This window comes from Antedon bifida, chromosome 5, assembly GCF_963402885.1.
Source record: "Antedon bifida chromosome 5, ecAntBifi1.1, whole genome shotgun sequence".
Lineage (NCBI taxonomy): Eukaryota > Metazoa > Echinodermata > Crinoidea > Comatulida > Antedonidae > Antedon > Antedon bifida.
Genome location: NC_136230.1, coordinates 22,554,188 through 22,577,471, shown reverse-complemented (window position 1 = coordinate 22,577,471; position 23,284 = coordinate 22,554,188). Strand labels below are relative to the sequence as shown.

Genomic DNA, 23,284 nt, shown 5'->3' with positions numbered 1-23,284 from the left:
TAATGTAAAACATGGAACTTGCTGCTCTCTAAACCGTGATGGTATATAGGCAGTGCCACTCTTTGTTCCGCATGTTACAATCAGTATTATTTTCCCGGAAATTTACCTCGTTCAGTATTAGTTTACACTGCTGTTAACTTTATTAGTAAAACGTGTTATTGAAACAGTATTTGTCAGTTATATTATAAATATAACTCATAAAACTAATTATCGTATAAGTTTTATTAAATTTTAGCTTGTTTTATCTCAATATGTGTATGTCATAAATAAACTTAGTGGTGATCTCAATTGCGCAGCAGTCTCCTTTTTGGTGGTCAAAGGTAAAACCGCGAAAGTATGGCAGACCAACAGCCTCAATTTAATCAACTTTTGGGGACACTTATGTCCCCAGACAATGATATCAGATCAAACTCAGAGGTAATATTATCTTAATTCTATTGACTACTTAAATTTGATAATAAAAAAATCATGGAAACTTTGTTAAAGTTGATTTTCTCTGGCATCATGTGGTCATATTTTGGTGGTGCCCATGCGCGTTTCTTGATATGATAGCGAGTGTGGGGGTGTTCTCTGACGAAAGATGACACATGCCATGCGACAGACATTAGGCCTAAATCAAGGCATGGGCCTGACTATGGTGTGCTTAAGAGCGATTATATACTTACAGCCTCTAACCATGCATGGATGTCTCTAACAATAATCGGCTGCATATTCATAAATAAAAATATGGAAAATCAAAGAACACAGTTTACAGTTATACAATTACAAATAAACAGCATTTTTCTTATTTTTTATTAGAATATTATATTAATAATAAAGTTTATTTAGGCCTAGGGCCCAGTAGTAGGCCATATTATTATCTTATTATTATAGAGACAGTACATTACCATAAATGTCAGTTAAAATAAACTTATTTATAATCATTTTGGTCTAGTTCTCTAGCTAGGTTAAAAATATAGATAATAAGTAGCTTACTTAGCATGGTAATAATGATTTGGCTGGCTGGACAATGAAATAAGATAACAAAATTAACTTACCATTAAGAGCCCGTTCGGAACGGAACAAATTTACATGTGTAATGGTCGTGTGTGGTGTAAATTTTGAGATAAACTTGCTGTTTCAAAAATCCACCTTATGAGGTGGATTTTTCAATTACACCTTAAACCGCAATCTGATTAATAACCGCAAGAAGGAGCAATTTGACCTTAATAGTGAGATGCATGAAATATGACCGTTTACATGTGTAAATTGTTCATCGTCCGAACGATCACTGATTACACATGTAACTGATTTTACGTCCGAACACAGCCTAAGTTTACTCCATGAGTTGACCCTGCCAATAGCCACCATACCTAATATACGGATGATCAATCATGCCGATAAAAACTAATGGTGGAAAAAAATACCATATTATTTTAATATTTTATAATTTTTTCTTAGAAAACCTATGAAACAATACCAGCAAACAAGAAAATCCCATACCTTGTCACTGCACTTCAGACAGACTCATTGGCACCAGAGGTAATATATGCTAACTACAATTCAATAATATTTTTTACTATAACCTATTAATATAACCGTATAAATGCTTGATATGTTTGTTTAACTTTGTTCCTTATTAATATGTTCCATCTCATCGCATCTGCTCCTCTGACAAATCTTTGCTATCTGTTTCCTTGTTCTGGACTAAGACTTACAGTGGATGCATGTTTCCGTTGTTGCATCCTCTCTTTGGAACGAACTCTCAACTTTTTCAAACTTCACCCACTTTTGATTCGTTAAAATTAATTGAAAAACTTTTATATTTACCAACTGGATCGTTTTTTTAAAAGTTGGTGAACAATATATAAATTATTATTTGATTATTAATGTGTTTTATCATACCCAGCCTTTGCGTAAGAACAATTGTATTTTAAAACTTTTATTCTACATTAGCTTCAGCAATTTGCTGCCGTTCTCTTGCGCCGATTTCTTAGCACAAGTTTTGAAAGTGACTGGCCAACCTTGCCACCTGAAACACAAAATGCAACCAAAGTTCAGTTGCTGGCTGCTTTACAACGCGAAACTCAGCCGCTTGTGAGACGAAGAATCTGTGACACGATTGCAGAATTGTCAAGAAGTCTTATAGGTGAGAGACAATGTTCAAATTGTATGTAGTTGACCAGAAGGTGGCACAGTGTCCAGTTTCATGTGACCATCATATTCTAGGTATAATGTTAATATGCCAGCAACCCTTTCTGTGATTAACTGGACATTCGCTAACTGAAATTCACCAATGGCACATTATGATTTTATTTTTAATATTACATCACAAAACAAATTTAAAAAAACAATTACAAACATTCTCATTCAATTATCCAAAACATACTTTTCTCCGGAAGAGGATTGTAGCATAACAACAAAAATTACATAAACATTTTAAGAAGATAAAAACTATTGTTATGATGTTTTTTGAGTAATTTACAGAAAACTCTTTTGAAAGGTTTGTTTATTGAGGTTAAAATTTATAGAACCAAGTCCATTGAAAGATTTTACGAAGCTAAAACGTAGCTTTCAAATGTTAATAACATGGCTTACATTCTACCTCCAACTCATAGGAAAAGTTGCAGGTTTATTTTCTTTCTGTACAGTATGAAAGTTCAAATAAGGACTATAGTTTTTTTTTTAGATGATGATGGAAATAATACTTGGCCGGAAGTTCTTCAGTTTCTCTTTGAGAATGCATCATCAAGTAGTCCTGTCAACAGAGAGTGTGCCCTGAATGTGTTTAAGTAAGCAATATTGTTTTAGGCTATTTCCAGCCACCTTCCTTTGACAGGCTCATTGATGGTGAAGGGCAGTTCCTACCACCAAACTACTTATTCTTAAACAAGAATTGTCATAGGCCATACTTGCTAATTGTTGTAGAAGTTCAATGTGGACTAGTCAATTGACTTGCCCTTTTTACTGCATTTCTTTCCATTGAAGAAGTTTTTTCAAACAAATATTTTTTTTTTATAGTTCCAGATTTCTTATTATCTGCATTTATTGAGTTTATTCAATTTCAATTTTGTCAAGGGCAAATATCTGCATAAACAGACAATACATTATAAATCCATACTATACATTTTAATGTCATCCGGGAGGGCAGAAAGCGGTTAATATTTACCTTATAGGTGAGGGAGAGTGTGGGTAGAGGGAAGGAAGAGAGGAGGAACTTAAGCGTCCTTTTGAAGGGACAAAGACAATTATTTTTCTTCTATTTTGTGGAAAAAATCAGTTAAGAAATCAAATCAAATCTATAAAATGTACAAAAAATCAGGACGACCCAGTACAGTACGCCCTCAAATTAAAAGTTAAATGTCATTCTGATTTTACTATATATTTTTAAATACAATTTTAAGAACGTTTTTTTTTAAATTTAGTAATTTCCCTGGAATATTTGGCAATAAGCAAAGCCATTACATCGAAGTGATTAAACAAATGTTGGAACAGAGTCTTAAGGATACTGGTTCTTTAGAAGTAAGTAACTTGTATTCATCTTTATCAATTTGCATGTCAATACTAGGATGCTAGAGGTTGATTGTATCCATTTATAGCAATTTTCATGCATCTCGACAGCTAGAGTCTAACTGTGACAGTTAAGATTATCTGTAACAAATTTATGGTGAGGATGATTTAGTCACTGTAAAACAATTAGTCCAGATCCCTATGTATTTTCGTGTGCAGATCATGGGGAAAGTGTAAACATTGTGTTTTATAAATATTTGAATCATGCTGGTTATAAAAACCCATGTTGTCAAATTTCTAAAATTCATCTTTGACCTCTGACCTCAATTTGAATGTTTTGACCCATTGAAAAAAAAATGGTCATATCTTTGCAACGCTTAGATTAAATGAAATAATTTTAGTGTCAAATTATTTGGGAGATGCATATTTATATTCGTTCTAATGGAAAAGTTTGTCCAAAAATGGCCAGAAGTATGATTTTTGGCTTTTTTGACCTTTGACCTACATATCATATAACTCCGTAACTAACAGTTGGACAAACTTTAAATACGGCTCAAATAAATCTCAAGGTATAAGTTTCTATTCAGTCTAATAAGAACTTTTTCACGAAAATGACCCAAAATGTTCTTATTGACCTTTGACCTGTACTGGTAGTACACATTCCTATAATCTTAAAAACTACTGGCCGTAAAGAGGTTATTTTTATGAAACTGTTCGAAAAAATTACAGTTATATGTTGTATAATAACAACATTTTATAGAAATGTAAAAGAATTCTATTTATGATCCCTAACTTTGTAATTTATTAACATCACTAGCATTTGTTATAGTATTAACATGTGTTATATTTGCTAATTTTAAGCACTTCACATGAATTTATCAGAATTATGTGTATTTAATATAAAGTTTTATTTTTTTGATATAAAGAAAATTTAATTATCTATCAAATAAGACCATTTTCAAATTATTATGGCTAAAACTTAATTAGATACAGGGAAAAAGATGTATTTTTACTTGTGTGAACAGCGCCCTCAATCTTCATTTTTTCTCTCAAAATACCACATTTTTATGTGGTTTCATAAACTTAGCTGGTTGTAACTTTTTAAAAGATTTGTTGTCAGTGACATGTAATTTAAATACCCCTTCTACCATATACTAAGTAAGTTTCTGAGATAAAATGAAATCAATATTTTTATAGCTTGATATTTTTCTTGAGGTTATTACATGGTACACGCTAAAAAAGATTTAGATTTTTTGCTAAAATCCATCTTTTTGGTCCAGTACAAACAATCTTGTACAGACATTCTTACACAAACGGCATATTTTATTGGAAAGATAATCATAATATCTATCCAATAAAATATGAATTTTGTGTATTAATATCTGCTAGATAGCTTTTATTAAACCAAAAATATGGACTTTTAGCACAAAATTAAAATATTTTTTTGGTGTGTATCAATTAATAACCTCAACAAAAATATCAAGCTATCGGAATATTTTTCTCAATTTTTTTCAGAAACTGACCTAGTACGTTATAAAAGTGGTATGTAAATTACAGGTTACTGTAAAAAATCTTTAAAACAAAGTTATAACCAGTCAAGTTTATGAAACCATAAAAATGTGGTACTTTTGGAAAAAAAAATTAAGATTGAGGGCGCTGTTCACACAAGTAAAAATACACCTTTTTCCCTGTATCTAATTAAGTTTTAGCCATAATAATTTGAAAAATGGTCTTATTTGATAGATAATTAAGTTTTCTTTATATCAAAAAAATAAAACTTTATATTAAATACACATAATTCTGATAAATTCATGTGAAGTGCTTAAAATCAGCAAATATACTACAATAATAATACTATAACAAACGCTAGTAATGTTAATAAATTGCAAAGTTAGTGATCATAAATAGAACTCTTTTACATTTCTATAAAATGTTGTTATTATACAACATATAAATGTAAATTTTTCGAACAATTTCACAAAAAACCCTTTTACGGCCAATAGTTTTTAAGATTATAGGAATGTGTACTACCAGTACAGGTCAAAGGTCAATAAGAACATTTTGGGTCATTTTCGTGAAAAAGTTCTTATTAGGCTGAATAGAAACTTATACCTTGAGATTAATTTGAGTCGTATTTAAAGTTTGTCCAACTGTTAGTTACGGAGTTATATGATATGTAGGTCAAAGGTCAAAAAAGCCAAAAATCATACTTCTGGCCATTTTTGGACAAACTTTTCCATTAGAACGAATATAAATATGCATCTCCCAAATAATTTGACACTAAAATTATTTCATTTAATCTAAGCGTTGCAAAGATATGAACATTTTTTTTTCAATGGGTCAAAACATTCAAATTGAGGTCAGAGGTCAAAGATGAATTTTAGAAATTTGACAACATGGGTTTTTATAACCAGCATGATTCAAATATTCATAAAACACAATGTTTACACTTTCCCCATGATCTGCACACGAAGGCACTTTTTTTGACATAGGGATCTGGACTAAATGCAGTGTTTCCTGTTAGACTAGTCTAAAGCCTGTTTTCCACTAGGCAAATTTACAAGAGCAATATCTGTGATCTTCGCATTCTACTGAGCTTTTCGATTCGCATGAGTGCTTATGAAAGTGCCATTTCCAGAGCCCTTATTTGTGTTAAGCAATTTTTTGCTTGCCCAAAAGTAGAAACTATTTAAACTAGTGAAAAACTCAAGAAACTTGGTTAAAGAAAGGAGAGATGGAAATATGAATATGCTGATGCTTTTGATTTGCACAAACAAATTAATTTAGTGGGAAACAGGCTTACCATCTTATATGACCTATTTCACATACAAAAATGTGTACACCATTAGTGTGGAACATAGTGTTCATATTTGTAATAACGAATCTTGAGATGAGCACTTATTCATCAATATTCTAGCTAACTTGGCATAGGCCTAGGTATTGTAAAATTCTAACTATATACTCATTGTTTTAGGTACAAGTAATGGCTGCAAGGGCTACTATTTCATTCGTTCTCTATCAAGGAAAGGATGTAGCTACTCAAAAACATTTTCTATACCTAACACCAGGGCTGTTAAAGGTAAGTTTACAGCACTCCCAACAATCATGGGGGTCTCCCGATATTTCATGTCATTAACTAAAATGTCATTACTGACATTCCATGTTAACTATTAAGTAAAAAAAAAAAAATGTCCAAACCTAAGCTAATGCTAACGGCCGTGGTGCTCATCTCCATTTATTTATCGTTTGGGCTAGACTCCACTAAGTGTGTATGTTTGTGGGGGTACGCCACTCCCGCACAAACGAGTCTGATTTACCTTCCCAGTACTTTTTACATACCGGTACCCATTTCTATCACCTGGGTGGGGAGGAACAATGTGGATAAAGAATCTTGCGCAAGGACTCAACACTGCAGTGACCAAGCCGGGGCTTGAACCGACAACCTCTTGATTGCAAGTCCAATGCTCTAACCACTGCGCCACAGTGCTCCACAAAGATGCCAGTATCTTTAGATTTTTCCAATTTGGTTTGATTTCCACTTTTGTGGTTGTTTACCATCTCTGACATTGTGCAGTTTATTTTTGTCTGACTTTAAATATTTCGTTTTTGTTAGGCTGTTGAGTTGTGTATTGGTCAGCAAGATGACGATGCATTGCTAAAAGCCTTCATAGAACTTGTGGAGACTGTACCAAAGATGATCCGCCCACATCTACCACAAGTCCTTACCATGTTCCTTGTAGTAAGTTGTTGTATTTGTCTAAGACAATTCTAATAACTTAAACTGCCCCCTATAAATACCAGCGTGCCTCACAGAGCGCATTGATATTTTCATTTGGCACTTTTAGTGCGATAGTCGATCTACAGTACAGAAAGAAATTACTGCTTCGTATCTACGCGTAGCCTTTCGTAGCCTACGCGTAGGTAATTGTTCTGTCCTACGATGTATTGTTCGTAGCCTACGATGTATTGTTTGTAGCCTACGATGTATTGTTTGTAGCCTACGATGTATTGTTTGTAGCCTACGATGTATTGTTCGTAGCCTACGATGTATTGTTCTCTCCTACGATGTATTGTTCATAGCCTACGATGTATTGTTCGTAGTCTACGATGTATTGTTATGATAATTATCTAGGCGCGCCTACGTAGGGTGGTTCGTAGGGTTAGTAAACACCATTGTCATCGCCTTTAAAAGCATTGACAATGCAAACAAACGATGTATTGTTTGCTAATTAAAATCCTATCTAAAGATAGTAGACGTCAATTTTTGTAGCCGCCCTACGCATCGGTTATCCTAATTTGGACGGAAATCCGCCGACGAAATGACATCGGGCCGGTGGACCTCAGCTCACGTAGAGAGAGTCGAGGCTAGCCTGTTTCGGCGGCCTAGGCTAGGCCTACACTAAAAATTATTTAATCCTACCTTGGAATTCCTACGAATTATAAAAACAACGACACCTAACCCAACAAAATATATGCAAAACAAATATATATTCCATATTAAGATTTAACATAGGCATGGCTTAGGCCTTTTAAAATGATTACGACATGTGTGTGTATAGAAAAAAGCCCGACCAGAATTTGGAGTGGAAAAAACATGTGAGCAGTTTCAGAGAGAGAGAGTATTATGTTTCATGTCATGTGACACAAAATCCAGGTACACGATCTTATTAATCGTCGTCAGACCGGCAGCCACCCTCTCGTACTAAGTTTAAAAAAACACGTGAACGATTGCGGTAAAGCAGAGAGTATCGCGTTTCATGCCATGTGACAAAAAAACTAGGTCTGTATTAATTACGGTCTTCTGTCGGCAGTCTTTTTGAGCGACCGATTGAACGTTCTGATACTATATTTAGAATGAATTGTTTACGATCTTTTTTTCTCGGCATCGTTTCTGGATGGACTAGACGTTCGCTATATTAGTTGGCCTGTTCGTTGCGGTTCACCTGTGTTGGATCGTGTCTCTACGTTTACATCGTGGGAAATTTATATTCGCCGTTGAGTAGGTAAACACGCACGAAGGAAAAGATTACGATTAAAAAATATTATTTATTTTTTAGTAATTTACAACTTGGTCCTCCGCTAGTTAAATTTAACACATTAATTTCACACCTTCTTAATTACTTCACTAAGAACATCGCAGGGTTGTTTATATAGGTTACGAACTCCCTACGAAGTTCAGAAAGTAGCTCATTGAAAGTTGTTTATTGAGGTTACGAAGCCAAACAATGGAACCTACGAAGCCAACAACGTAGCCTACGTTCTATCTACGAAGCTACTTCGTAGGTAAAGTTGCAGTACTTTCTTTCTGTACTGTACTGTACTTTTAGAATACTGGATCTTCCCCAATTTAGCGGATTCTGCCAAAAAAGAATGACAAAATTGAGAAACAAACTATCTATAGCTAGTGTAAATATATTTATACATTACTGCTGTTATCAGTAACGAGTAGAGCCTAGTAACCTAGTTCTTGGCTCGCCTTGTAAAAAACGAGTTGATGCAAACTACATAACCACATTTCAGGGTATGTCATGCATTATTTTTACAAAACGTCAAAAATTGTAGGGAAATGTGTCCTAAACTGTTATCACTACATGTTGAACCAAAGTAAAATATTAATATTATTTTAATCTATTTGAACTCTTATTTCCTTGGTTTATGTAGATCACATCTAATAAAAATCTACCAGACAGCTGGCGTCAACTGGCATTAGAGGTTATTGTAACATTATCAGAGACGGCTCCAGCTATGATGAGAAAACAGCAAGACTTTATACCTACAATAGGTAAATAGTCTAAAGAGTTTCCTCTATATGATATGAAGCCTAGAAAAGATTACATTATCAAACTTTACCAAACTTTTGTTTGCAAATTCAAGTCTTTTAAAGTTTATGATTCCACTTGATTCTCTGAGTTGACAAACTGATTTCTTTTCTAAAGTTTGCTGAAATTGTATTGTATATCTAAGTGGTAACGATGACCTAAACAAATTTGAATTTGGCACCTGCTAAAAATTTCTGTTTATGATAGCAATTCTTGCATTAGAGGTGGAAAATGCGTGGCTGGCTTATCCATTGTTTACCATAATGCGATGTGATTTAAGATGATGCTTAAGATCCTCGAAATGGCGCCCTATACTTAAGATTTTTAAAATGCTAGCACCCTCTATGATTGGCCATGCTTTTATAAAGTCTCCTAATATTTAATTTCTTTTTTAATGTTTGTTGTTAGTTCCTGAAATGCTAGCAATGATGGTTGACATAGAAGACGATCCTGATTGGGCAGATACCGATGAGGTCGATGACGACGATTTTGACACGAACGCTGTAACAGGAGAAAGCGCCCTCGATAGGTTTGCTTGTGGTATTGGTGGCAAGTTCATTCTACCACACATAATAGCAACAGTGCCACAAATGCTTCAAAATGGTGAGATGATATTCACTTTTTTCACACAATTATTATATTTCCCAGTCCTGGCCACATTCTTTAAGATGTTACTTATAGATTACCACTTACTATCAATTGGGTTGCAAAATTAGTTTATTTATTATATATATCTTTTGCACTGATGAAGGGCTACTGTTGGCCGGAAGCTCTGCTCATTTTCTGGCTGTTTTACTTTATCGTTTTGATTTAGGTTTTGCTTATTTTATTTTGTATCTCCATCGAGATCCAGCCACATTTGTTTTCAGTAATTTGCCTTTGGATTTATATATATATCGTTTGCATATAAATACATAGAAGATTGTATTGCTATGAGAGTGTTAAGTACATAACACAATAAAAATCCAGAAAGCAGTACAAAGCCAGATATATAAGGTGTATTCTGCTGCATTCTTCACTTGGTTTTCTTCTAAATGAAGATATGATATTGTGATAAATTGTTACATATATTTTCTAATATTTTATGGCATTATTTATTTATTATTTCAAGCGACTGTGTTTGACCAAATGAAATTGAATTGAATTATTAATATAGAATAATATTATTATAAACCATTTTTGCAGAGGATTGGAAATATCGTCATGCTGGGTTAATGGCAATATCAGCAGTTGGGGAAGGATGCCATACACAAATGGAGGCTGTTCTTAATAATATTGTTGACTCTGTTCTGCCCTACCTTGCTGACCCGGTACAGTCATTTTTAGTTTTCTATTATTATTTGTTGTTGTAAAGTTTGCGGTACACCACATGTATTAGTTCTGAAAAGAACTGTTGAGTTTCTCCTATTATTTATAGAAATTAATTAAGCCTATATTAAGTACATTCCATACACAATATCACAAAATCAACATGCTTTAACACTTATACTCTTGAATGTTCTGCACCCTGAATTAAATTATGTAAAATTTCATAACAAAAAAGGTCAATACTTCAATGGCTTAGAAATACAAAGAAATGGTATTCCAAATAATAATGTTTTTTTTTGACATTAATACAATGGAAACATTGATAGATATCTTGAGAGTCTATTTTCCCTGCCTTTTTACAGTAAAACCCAACAAAGTGTCTTCCTAAAAAAGGGGTTGCCATACTATCAAACTAGTATTTCCTCATGTTTTTTTTTCAGGCATAATATCCCGTTAATTTCACTTAATAATAAGGCTGTCCCACGATAGTTTGTCCCAAATGACGATGCTGATGTACTAAATTGTACAGTTTCATTGGTGGTTTTTGGTATTTTTTAATAATAGTTTCTTGATTTTTTTTTTATCAGCATCCGCGAGTTCGGTATGCGGCATGTAATGCTTTAGGACAAATGGCTACAGATTTTGCTCCTACATTTGAACGAAAATTCCATGAAAAGGTAGGTAACAATGGCTTTTGTGTACATAATTTGCAACCTTTTTGGGTAATTCATTGAAGGTTTGTATTATATTTGCGCCTGTGAGGTTTATGAATTAGGTATAAATAAACTCTAAAGCTCTGTCTATGCTATCAAACTTTATGTTTGATAGCATAGAAAATGTAATGTGCCCATATAATAGACACAATGACATCTTATATTACTACCACACGTTGTGACCCTTAGGGGAGAAGAATGTTGTTGAAAAGATGTAACATCTAAGTCCACAGCGCCTTTAATCACTTGTTGCTGGAATTGGCGCTTTACAAAATTTGTATATATTATTATACAGTATTATTATTATTACCATATTTGGGCACATCACACCTTTTTGTCAATACAAATTAACTGTTAAGAATACTAGAGTTATTGCATATTCAGTTTCTTTCTTTTTATTTACCCAAAAATATGTTTTAAACATTGTAAAAATAAATAAAACATAAATATATTATTGTATTTTGCTGGCAATGAATTAAAACAGACCTTGCAATGAATGCTTTTTATTTTATTTATTACCTGTATTTCATAAAACAATATAAATTACATTACTCAGTTATATTACAAATTAATACAAAAAATAAAGTAACCTTTAAAACATATATGTCTATTATTATACAAAAATATGAATACAGATTTCTGTGCTTTTTATCCACCTTATTCTACCATGATTTAGGTACCTAATCCTTTGACTTACATTTAGAAAGCAATGTTAAACTCTGTCTACAATATGAAACTAAGTGTGATGTGCCCAAACATGGTAGTGATACGATGTCATCATGTCCATATATGGGTACATCACATTTTTTTATCACAAAGTATGGTAGTGTAGAGAGAGCTTAACTCAATAAGTTTCACTTGCATTTACCAGGTTGTTCCAGGCCTAGTAGCAGTATTGGATGATTTTGCCCATGCCAGAGTGCAGGCCCACGCTGGAGCGGCATTGGTAAACTTCTGTGAGGATTGTCCTAAAGAGTACATAGTGCCATACTTGGAACTCATTCTTCAAAAACTTCATTCAATTTTGGTTTCTAAAATACAAGAAGTAAGTTTTATGTATCCTATTTTTAGTTTTATTGTCCATATTAGGGTTGTCTTGAATTGAATAAAACCAGATCTGAAACAACATTCTAATGTTCTGATTGGCAGATTATGGACTCATTTATGTGTAGAGTAAGACCTACCAACTAATTATAAGCTCTTTCGATTTTATGTGTACATAATATATACATATAAATAATAGTATGTTTGTATATTTATTATTTTCTATCTGCAGGGTAAATAACTACTACAACTTTAGATAATTAATATGTGTTTGGCGGTTGTAGGTCAAGATCAATCTGGATTTACTGAATCCTGTGTTTTGCATGTTACATGTCCCGTACCGTAGGTAAAATGTAAACTCTACTGTACGGTAGAAAGCTGGTAGTGATCATGTCATGACCTTTTTTATTTTATATATATCTTTTCGTTTATGGGTCTAATAAATGTTGAAAAACGTTGAATGGCATGTATCGCGTCAACAAAAGCATTTTTCATGCTTTTCTACCTTGCTTTCTCTTTTGGTTGCAGCTTGTACAAAAAGGAACAAAACTTGTCCTGGAACAAATGGTCACAACACTAGCAGCCGTTGCTGATTCGGCTGAGGACAAATTCATTCGATACTATGACAACTTTATGCCTGGGTTAAAGAACATAGTACAACATGCCACGAGTAAAGAATTGAGATTACTACGAGGAAAGACAATTGAATGTATCAGTCTAATTGGCTTAGCTGTTGGACAGCAAAAAGTAAGTACCTACATGTGTTATGTATGAAATAATTTCACATGTGTTGTGTTTTAGTTAAAAATATTACTGAAGCCAGTTTTCCATTAGCGAATATGTTTGTGCGATTTGAATATTCTCTCGTTCTGTTTGGTGTTTGTGCGATTTGAACATTCCCTCGTTCTGTTTGGTGTTTGTGCGATTTGAACATTCCCTCGTTCTGTTTGGTATTGCATAATTTCACTTGCCATTCATTCACATTAGTCAAATGCTTCCAATTTGCGCAAAGAAATAAATAGAAACAGGCTTTAGGTTACTTTTATCAGAGTTCTCAAGAGTAAGAATGAATATTTAGTTATTTGACATAATGTAGTGTGATTTTTATTTCTTTTGATATATTCTGTGTACCAATTCATAGATGTTAATGATAAACTTAAAAGACATCTACTTCGATTACTTTAATTACAAACTAAAGCCCATTTAATTGTCATTAAATATAGACTAAAACAAAAACTGAAATCCTAGTCCCAAAATTAGTGATAAGTGCAGCCTGTATAAGTATCGATGAAACTGGCATTGTTTTGATTGGTTTTCTATAGTTTCTGCAAGACGCTAGTGATATTATGGAACTGTTGTTAAAGACACAGACAGATGCCAATGAACTAGAGGATGATGACCCTCAAACTTCATACATGATTTCAGCCTGGGCCAGAATGTGCAAACTACTAGGCAAGGAATTCCAGCAATATCTGCCTGTGGTGATGGGTCCACTGTTAAAAACAGCATCCCTCAAGCCTGAGGTTGCATTATTAGACAGTAAGTAAAGGGTGATATTTACCTGGGCCAGAATGTCCAGTAGCAATATCTACCAGTAGTGATGGGTCCACTGTTTAATGTGCATATTTCCATAGTAACAATAGCTAAGGAACTGAATTGAAAGTAATAAATAATATAAATATTTTTTTTTAGCGGAAGATGCTCAAAACCTGAGGGAGGATGAAGGATGGCAGTTTGTAAATTTAGGAGACCAGGTAAACATGTTCTTAATCATGTTTATTTACTATGTTGTATTATCTTCCACTTCCATTATGTTAGGAAATCTCAATGAATCTTAATGGGTATAGTAACCGTCAACAGTGCCGTAGCTATGAGAAATAGAGTCATCGGTGGTTGCAAAACAAGGAACTATCTCTGCGTGAGCCGCAGGGTTGTCAAAGGCTTTTGTGAAAAAGTGGTTGGCTTGAAACCATATCAACCGTACTGGTGGTAGTCGACTAACTAAATTAAACTATTTACAATATAAAATCCAATTACGATAGAATATGTTTTTAAAACTTGGATTTAAAGGAATTAATATTGAGTAGCAAGAAGAATAGCAAATATTTGATCCTATTCATTGCATAATGAAGTATTTACTTGAATTTTCAGCAAAGTTTTGGAATTCGTACATCTGGTCTAGATGATAAAAGCACAGCTTGCCAGATGTTGGTATGTTACGCAAAGGAATTAAAGGAAGCATTTGCAGATTACACGGAACAAGTTGTCAAAATCATGGTTCCTCTGCTCAAATTTTATTTTCATGATGATATCCTTTTATATTACATAGCCTATGTAAATACGTGAACGTGATTGGTTGATACTGCATCACATGACTACCGCTGCGAGGATCGTAATTCCTCAAGTATGATAATATTGATTAAGTAATTTTCGCGATTTTTGACAAAATAAAATAATGAAACATCTTGCCCAAATTGAGTTCCCTTTTTCCAGGCATGCCATATAAATACAAGTTATACCCTTTTCACATCTGCATAAATTGTTACAACTTGCTACAAGGTGTAACTTGGTTTTATTTTATGATTTATTAGTATCATCATTGCATAGTTGAGGGCGCTATTTATTAATTACTGTGATTGGTCAGTAAAATTCCAGGACAACACACATGCACAGTACAAACTTTGGACAGAAAAGAACAAGCCTCTTGACGGTGTGACAATTAATGGATAAACTGCCTCTCAAGAAATATTAACCATTAATTATCGGATAAATGCGAATTTTTAATCTTTGACCTGAAGGACAAATTGTTACGATGTAATTATGTCTCTGGTTGTTTTTGGTAATGACTGATCATACGCACTTTATTGGTTAAAATTTAACCAATAATTTTGTTTTGACTGCGGAAACACGGCCCAAGTTGAATATGTGTAAAATAGAAATATAAAAAGAAAAACTTAATTTTGCTTAACTATCACACTAGTTAGATACACAGCTGCAGAGTCCCTACCTGTTCTTTTAGAGTGTGCTAAAATAAAAGGCGAGGAATACTTAAATGAGATGTGGCAGTATATCTACCCCAACATAATGCAAGCTATTCAAACTGAACCAGAGGTAGATATACTTCAACAGCATATGGATTCATTTGCAAAGGTAACGTTTATAATAGTATAGTATTTGTAATGCGCTTAATATGCAGTAACAACCATCTCAAAATGCAATATGCTAGACATCAACATCTTTCATCTCCCATATGGGTCCCTTCACAACCTGTGCTCTTTGTCAGTTCACAACGATGGGCCAAATGGTAATGCCCTACTCTGCACAGGGTTTTTAAAATTCACACAAGCCAGATGTGTATTTTAAATACTTGGCTTGGGGCCAACACAATTGATTTTTGTTGTCCTGATTTGCTTTTTTTTTATTTTTCAGTGCATAGAATTTCTTGGGAAAGGATGTATGAATCAACAGCAGATTGAAGAACTAATGAAAGCAATCAATGAATTATTTGAGCATCATTTTAAACGACAACAAGAAAGACAGGGTAATTCTTTTTACCCCTTAATTATGTAGGTTTGGTACAAAATTGTATAAGGAACTTGGAGAGAGAGCACAATGTGCCATTTGTGCCAAAATGTTTTTCTTTTTATGAATATTCTAGAACCTACTTTAGGTGTGATTGGTGTTCAATTATTAACTTTTTAGTCGCGTGGACACGACTCTATAGTTCACTATGTCGGTCTGTCTGTCGGTCCGGGATCACTATGCGTTTTAGCACACGACTTATGGCTGTTGGCCTTGTTCAGTTTCAAATTCTCTTGAGAAAAGAGGAACATAACCCTTATATATTTGATTATTTTTAGAGCAAAGGAAAGATGAAGATTATGATGATATAGTAGAAGAAGGACTACAAGATGAGGTACAGGAACATACATTTACAATCTCATCACAATTTGTTTTGTAACGTTGACCTATTAGCAGAAAGAGCTAATAGACATTTGGATTGTAATAACACTTTTTATATCAATGATATTCATTTATAACTCTAAACTAATATAAATTGGTAGTTAAAAAAATGTTTTATTGCAGGATGATGATGACGTATACGTCTTGAGCAAGATCTCTGACATTCTTCATTCCTTTATTGGAACACATGGCACAGATTCACTGCCATTCTTTGAGGTCGTTTTACCGAATGTCGCCAAGTTACTGGAACCTGGCCGACCATGGACAGACCGGCAATGGGCAATATGTATTTTTGATGACATCATTGAATTCTGTGGATCGGTATGTGGTACACCTGTTTATTATTTGGGAAATTTTTTATTTAAAATGTTTTAAATAAAGTACTGTATTTATTTTGATAAATAAAATAAAAGAACATCATTTAAAATAAATGCCCTCGATCAAATAAAAAACCTGGGGCATTAATTGTTTTACTTGAACTGCCTGCCAAATTCATATACACACAATACTGTATTACTAATTAAACAAATGTATATTACATTACTCAATTTATTACCAGTTTGTGTTTTTTTTTTAATTGCTTTATTTTTTAGCAATCCTTAAAGTACCAGTCATATTTCCTGAGGCACCTGTTAGAACTCTTACTAGACAAAAGTCCAGAAGTGCGACAAGCTTGTGCTTACGGATGTGGCATTATGGGTAAATGTGGAGGACCCGAGTATGCTGATGCTTGTTTAGGTATGTTGGCTTCGAAGGTCTAAAGAAGTTGTGATGGCAAAATTTATGTACCAACCATTAATATTAGTATTTTCAAAAAATATTCTTATTCAAGACCACACCAGTCATTTCTTTAGCTCTGTCCACACTATCAAACTTTGTCACAAAAACATGTGATGTGCCCATATATGGCACGATGATGTCATATCACTACCATATTTTTGTCAAACTAGTTTGATAGTGTAGACAAAGCTTAAGTTTGTATTATTGTTTGTGAATCTGTTTTAGCTAGTATTAATTATTTGTATCTTTTTACCTCAACAGAAGCCATTCCGCTACTGTCCACAATGATCACAGCCGAGAATTCCCGAGCCCCCGAGAACATTAGTGCCACGGAAAACGCAATAGCCGCTGTTGCAAAGATCTTGCAAGCAAATCATAGCAATATCAACTCGATGGAAATCCTACCAAACTGGTTAGTATGGCTGCCACTTACAGAAGATAAGGAAGAAGCCGTCCATGTGTACCAATACCTATGCAGTCTTGTGGAATCGTAAGTTCAACTGTTTTTCCTTATTCAATGTGTAGTGAATGATACAAAACTATGTTTTTAAAATTTAGTTTGTTATATTGCCAACATTTTAGAATGAAATTTGTCCCTGTAAATGTCTGTCTACCTGTAAAATTCACAGATACCCCAATTTGCTGCTTATTTTAATATATTAATCTATTTTTATTGATTTGTCCTGTCTTTGTCCCTTCATTTTGTGTGCCAAGCAGACCCGACTCAAGATCCTGTATCTTTCTTGGATCCTGCCTTCCTTTTCTTTCTGTTATTTCTTATTTATTCCATTATTGTTTAAATCTTCAAAGAAAGTAAATAAATTTTAATTTTGAATTGAACTATTGAGATATTTATTTTTAGTAACCATCCTGTTGTACTCGGAGAGAACAATTCAAACCTGCCACGCATCTTGCTGATTCTGTCTGAAACTTTTGCCAAAGATGCACTATCCGAAGATAAAGAAACTTTCAAGCGCTGTGTTGAAATTGTCAGACACATTCAGGTAAATTATTTAATACTTTATTAAAAGCCTGAAGTAGATGAGTGTTACCAGAGCAATGAACTGGCAGTAAATATTGTCAGTCATGATAATGTCTATTTGTATAGAGACATTTCAACCATAATTATTAATGGAGCTGTAGATGTTACACTAGCTAATTCAGGCTGTCTCTCATCTGTCCACCACAGTGGATTTTATACAAGTACACATGTTAACCCACTACGAGGTCCTTCAAAGTATTTTGTTTACAATGGACCTACGGTTCAAGGTAAAATTTATCATGAAAAATATAAGTAATTGAAATTTGTATTAACTGTTGGAAAAACACAATTTATAGTCTTTATCCAAAAGATTTGTTATACCACCATATAACTATGGAGCGAGTGAGCCTCTAACTCTTGCTGATGTTCCATTGTCTTAACTCTGTTCAATTTTATTGAGGAAAATAATGCATTTGTTTATTTCAATGTTTTGGCTGTCACACATTCTCAACCACTCTTCTATTTTTTTTGTTGGGAAGATCCCATGCGCATAAATATGCAATAAAACTACACTGGCTTTCACTGTAGCCAATCTATAATATCTCAATTATACCTCAAAATATTCAAACGACATTAAACATATATTCATCCGGTGACATTTAAAATCAATACCATATGCCAATATGTTTGTCTTTGCAATTAGAATACATTTCAATGTTGCAAATTGTTTCATAATTCAGTACAGTATCTGTTGTATACTAGATTTTATTCTGCTTTCATTTATAGAGTAATGAAGTAGTCTGGAATAATTGTTTATCACAGCTATCAACAGAGCAACAAACAGCCTTAGCAGAAGCGTTACAGGTCACAGAATGAACACATTTTCACTGGCATACTAAAATAATTTTAATAGATTAATTACATCATGTATTCATCTAGAGAAAGTAAAAAAGAATTAGCGGTGTAAAAAACACTACATTAACAGAAGCAGCATATAGTACATCACAAGGATTCCTAAATAGCTGCACGAGTCTCGGCCACATTCTGCGCCAGTTTTGGATTTGACGTGTGAAAATACTATAGAATATGCAACCAATATGTATGTTAAATGTCTATATACTATGAATGATTGTCTATGGTATGTAGGGATTTGTATACAGGAATTACCAAAGACTATGTTTATACATGTTTACATTGGTAACCACACTGATTAGGATAATCCAGATAGTTATGCCAAAGCCAGAAAGTTGTTTACACTGCATTGTGTTCAGACTGTAGCAAGTCGCATCTGCAACAGCCAATGGTTGCCAGTGGTCAATCACCTACCGTACTCGCACGAAATTAGAATAAATTTGCGAGTTGAAATGTATGTCAACTTTGGAGCAATAGATAATTTTTATAGTCTCATTTCTGCGTTTTTCGCATCAAAACACAATCTTGATTATTAATATTTGTTTATAAAATACCCTGATTCAATGAATGCTCCTATGAAATGCCAAAAAATTGTTTGAACGCCCAGGTGCTCATTTGTGCGAGTATGGTAGTGTATTTGTACAGCAGTAATTTAAATCTCTTTGCATAAATGTTTTAAATTCAAGCATATTAGCCATAACAATTGAGTTTACATGCTACAATATCCTAGTAAAGTATCATCAACCATACCTACCATAATACAAATAATAGTGAACTTTCGCTTCAGGAAGTATGTGCATACATATATATCTACTAGTAAATACACCGTTCATTAGTGAACTGTAGTTGGTAGATTTAATGTTCATCCCTTTATATCTACCCTCATGAAACAAAAGTCGCTAATAATTCCACATAGCTAGCTTTTTAAGATAATGAAGAGATAAAAATGTAATTATTTTAATTGTAATTAGCAATTTTAGTTAATGAACTAACAAGTGTAATATTTAAGAAGTATTCGTTTGGATTTTATTTATTTTTTAAATTTCTATTTGCTATGATAAACTTCATTCCATTTTTTATTCTTTTTTTTTTTTTAAATGTTGATTGTAAAATTTGTTTTGATTGAGTGCCTTTAACTTTGTTGTTCCAACAGCCCACCTATACAGCTTAATACGTTTAATTTGAACTCTCATTGGGCATTTTCCGTAATGGTTTTGTGGCTTGGTGGTTTAAACACTTGCTTATAGGATCACATGTTCAAATCTTGACCTGAAGACATTGCTTAAAATAAAACATAAACATTCTTTAAAACTTTACAATATCATTAGTATTGCTGCAAAAAAAGTGTATGTATGTTTTTTTATATTATATTATTATGGTAAAGAAAATAATTTTTTATTATAACTTTTTCAAGTATTGATTATTTAAGAATCAACTATAACAAAAATTAATGCTTAACATGAGAGATTAATTTAAAACTTGCTTTACTGCTTTATTTTCCAAATTATGATTAATTATTTCAGTGTGTGAAATTAATTGCATAAAATTAAGTATGTTATGGTAGAGTAATTGATTTTTAATGTATTCATTAACTTAACATGTTTATAAAAAATACAATATACAAAATATGATTTTGCTAATACTGTAAACCAATAAGTTATCTCCTGCAATAGATTCGTACAGGATTTGATTGGACATTGATACCACTGTCCCTTGATTAGAACTACCTTTGGCTTGACCATTATCGGTATACAACAACCAGTTTTTGTAGTGGATTTTGCTTGGTAGTTGGTCATTGATACCACTGTCCCTTCATTAGAACTAGCTTTGGCTTGACCACTATCGGTATACAACAACCAGTTATTGTAGTGGATTTTGCTTTTGCTTGGTAGTTGGTCATTGATACAACTGTCCCTTCATTAGAACTACCTTTGGCTTGACCACTATCGGTATACAACAACCAGTTATCGTAGTGGCTTTTGCTTTTGATTGGTAGTTGGTCATTGATACAACTGTCCCTTCATTAGAACTACCTTTGGCTTGACCACTAGCGGTATACAAAAATTAGTTTTCGTAATGGATCTTGCTTTTGCTTGGTCATTGATACAACTGCCAATTGGTTAAAATACTTGCTCTGGCCTTGAATTAGTTATGGTAGTGGCTTGCTTTTTCTTGATAGTTGGTCATTGGTTATAGATACAGCTGCCCCTTCTTGATTACAACTGGCTCCAAGACCACTAATACAGCACAACAATTACCACTAAGCACTAACCACATCATTACAACTATTAGAAGTTTGGGTTTTTTTTAAATAAGAAATTAAATTTTCTTTTCGATGCATGATATAATTAATATATATCCTACAACACCACTACTGTATTACTACTGCTACCACAACTACTAAAGCTGCTAATTGTACAACTGCCACGATTCGAAAATACTACAGCTTAAAATTCCATGCTTATTATTTATAGTTGTCTATTAGGCAATTTTACAAGAGTTTGTAATTACAGTATTGAGATGCACTGCACAGTAAGCGAAATAAAAAAAAGGTTATTTAGTTACTTGTCAGAAATATATATTACTGTACCTAGTCTTCTGAGAAGAATAATTACTTTATTTAGTGCCTGTCATTACAAAAAACACTATTTTAGTCATTTTCTATTTTTGTAAGATAAACTGATTTAAAAAATATACTTCAATAATTATATTTTCTGAATGTTTTCAGGTGATAAATTTGGTCCAATGATTTGTGTAGCATACACATTAAAATATTTTAGAATGCAAATTTTATTTTTAATCTGAAAAAAAACAAACCTTTCCTTGTCAGACAACTGGTTTCCTTTTTGGATTGACTACGATATATAAATATTTTTTTAGTATTCCATGGGCTGATCTATGATTATTTGAAATAGTAACTACTACTGTATAACAATCACACTTAGCAACGAATGAACCCGTACGATGCTTTTAATTTAATTTTTTTCGTTTAAATAAATGTAATAATGTAATGTAATAACCACATAATATGTTGCTTTCAATGTATTGTATGTATTAAATTGAACAGCTGAACAATGTTACTTGATGCTTACTTTAATACATGAGTTCTTGACCCTTAATCCAGGGGGAGGTTCCTCAGTCTCACAAGTCGGTGCTGTGTTTCAAATCTTAGAATGATACCAATGACATTATTATGACATTTTTTAAAATCACGAGAAAGAATAGCAAAGTTTCTTCAACATTCGGTTGCACGAAGATTTGTTCTTTACATCTTTTTTAATGTTCTGATTCCATACAACGAATCCATGCACAAGTAAATGTTGTATTGATCTTTACATTATTGATACATTGTCTTATGTATTGGTAAAACATCACTTGATCATTCATATTAGCTGACAGGATGTATTACATAGTTTGTTGATATGGAAACATGCGGGATTTATGCTGTTGCTAACTCCTCCTAGGTATTAATTTTGTGTTCATTCTGAGAGATCAGATCCATTTAATGTGTAAGCGCCGCGTATTCAAAGAAAGCATGGAAGCGAAGAAATACACATGTGAGTCGAACTTGAGAAGCCATTGCAGCTGCGAACAGTCTTGTGATTTCATCGAATTGTAAATATTTTAATCATCAGCAAATATTTTGGGAATAGATTCGGGTATGTCGTTCACTTTATAAAAAAAGCAATATCTTATTTTTCTTGGGAAGCTCTTGCAATCTACTAACATTTCAACAATTGTGGAAGATTTCTTTATTTTGGTTTTTAAATGTTATTGTTTAAATGAATAATAGGGCAAGCATTCGAGGATCAAACGTTCAATGATTTTCACTACCCAAATACTATAGTAAGTAATACGGTCTACAATAATATCGCTACTAGATCTCGCTCCTATTTCAAAAACTGGAGATAGGTGAATCTGTCCAATCTTACGGGATGTCTCCCCGGTGAGAGTGAGCATTAGGGAAATAAATAAGATAATATCGTATATTATGTGTTACTAAAGTGGGAACCAAGCTTAACTATATTTTCTAGCTTCTTTTCTTTTTATTTAAGATGTAAACAGGAAACATTTAAGACATTCAACAGAATATTAAAATTAGAATAGTACAGAAACGACAAAATAATTTATTGTAAATAATATAAATTTATAACTGAATTTAATATAAACGAAAGATTTACTTTAGGTGGAAGTCCCTGTATACGAACATAGTTTTATTACAAACGTAAATATTTATTGGTTTCAACTTTATCTAAGAAATATAATAATTATAA

The 23,284-nt window shown here is 33.0% G+C and overlaps 1 protein-coding gene across 1 annotated transcript; it reads left to right on the top strand.

Moving 5' to 3' along the window:
* Positions 1–227: 227 nt before the first annotated feature.
* LOC144842040 (importin-5-like) lies at positions 228–22,090 on the top strand. Its single transcript, XM_078698381.1, has 24 exons — positions 228–417; positions 1,441–1,521; positions 1,936–2,128; positions 2,669–2,771; positions 3,405–3,501; positions 6,464–6,568; positions 7,103–7,228; positions 9,151–9,271; positions 9,717–9,911; positions 10,494–10,618; positions 11,204–11,293; positions 12,201–12,374; positions 12,902–13,120; positions 13,696–13,912; positions 14,066–14,127; positions 14,525–14,681; positions 15,351–15,523; positions 15,803–15,914; positions 16,234–16,289; positions 16,460–16,657; positions 16,930–17,074; positions 17,378–17,606; positions 17,979–18,120; positions 18,885–22,090. Exons 1-24 carry the CDS (start codon positions 337–339, stop codon positions 18,972–18,974), a joined length of 3,291 nt encoding a protein of 1,096 aa, XP_078554507.1. The 5' UTR covers positions 228–336; the 3' UTR covers positions 18,975–22,090.
* Positions 22,091–23,284: the final 1,194 nt, after the last annotated feature.

Excerpts from the sequence above, each read along its gene's own strand:
- LOC144842040 (XM_078698381.1), top strand. The coding sequence starts at position 337 with ATGGCAGACCAACAGCCTCAATTTAATCAACTTTTGGGGACACTTATG. Across the intron at positions 13,121-13,695 it reads TAGCTGTTGGACAGCAAAAA|TTTCTGCAAGACGCTAGTGA; the intron begins GTAAGTACCTAC and ends GGTTTTCTATAG. Across the intron at positions 14,682-15,350 it reads CAAATTTTATTTTCATGATG|TAGTTAGATACACAGCTGCA; the intron begins ATATCCTTTTAT and ends TAACTATCACAC.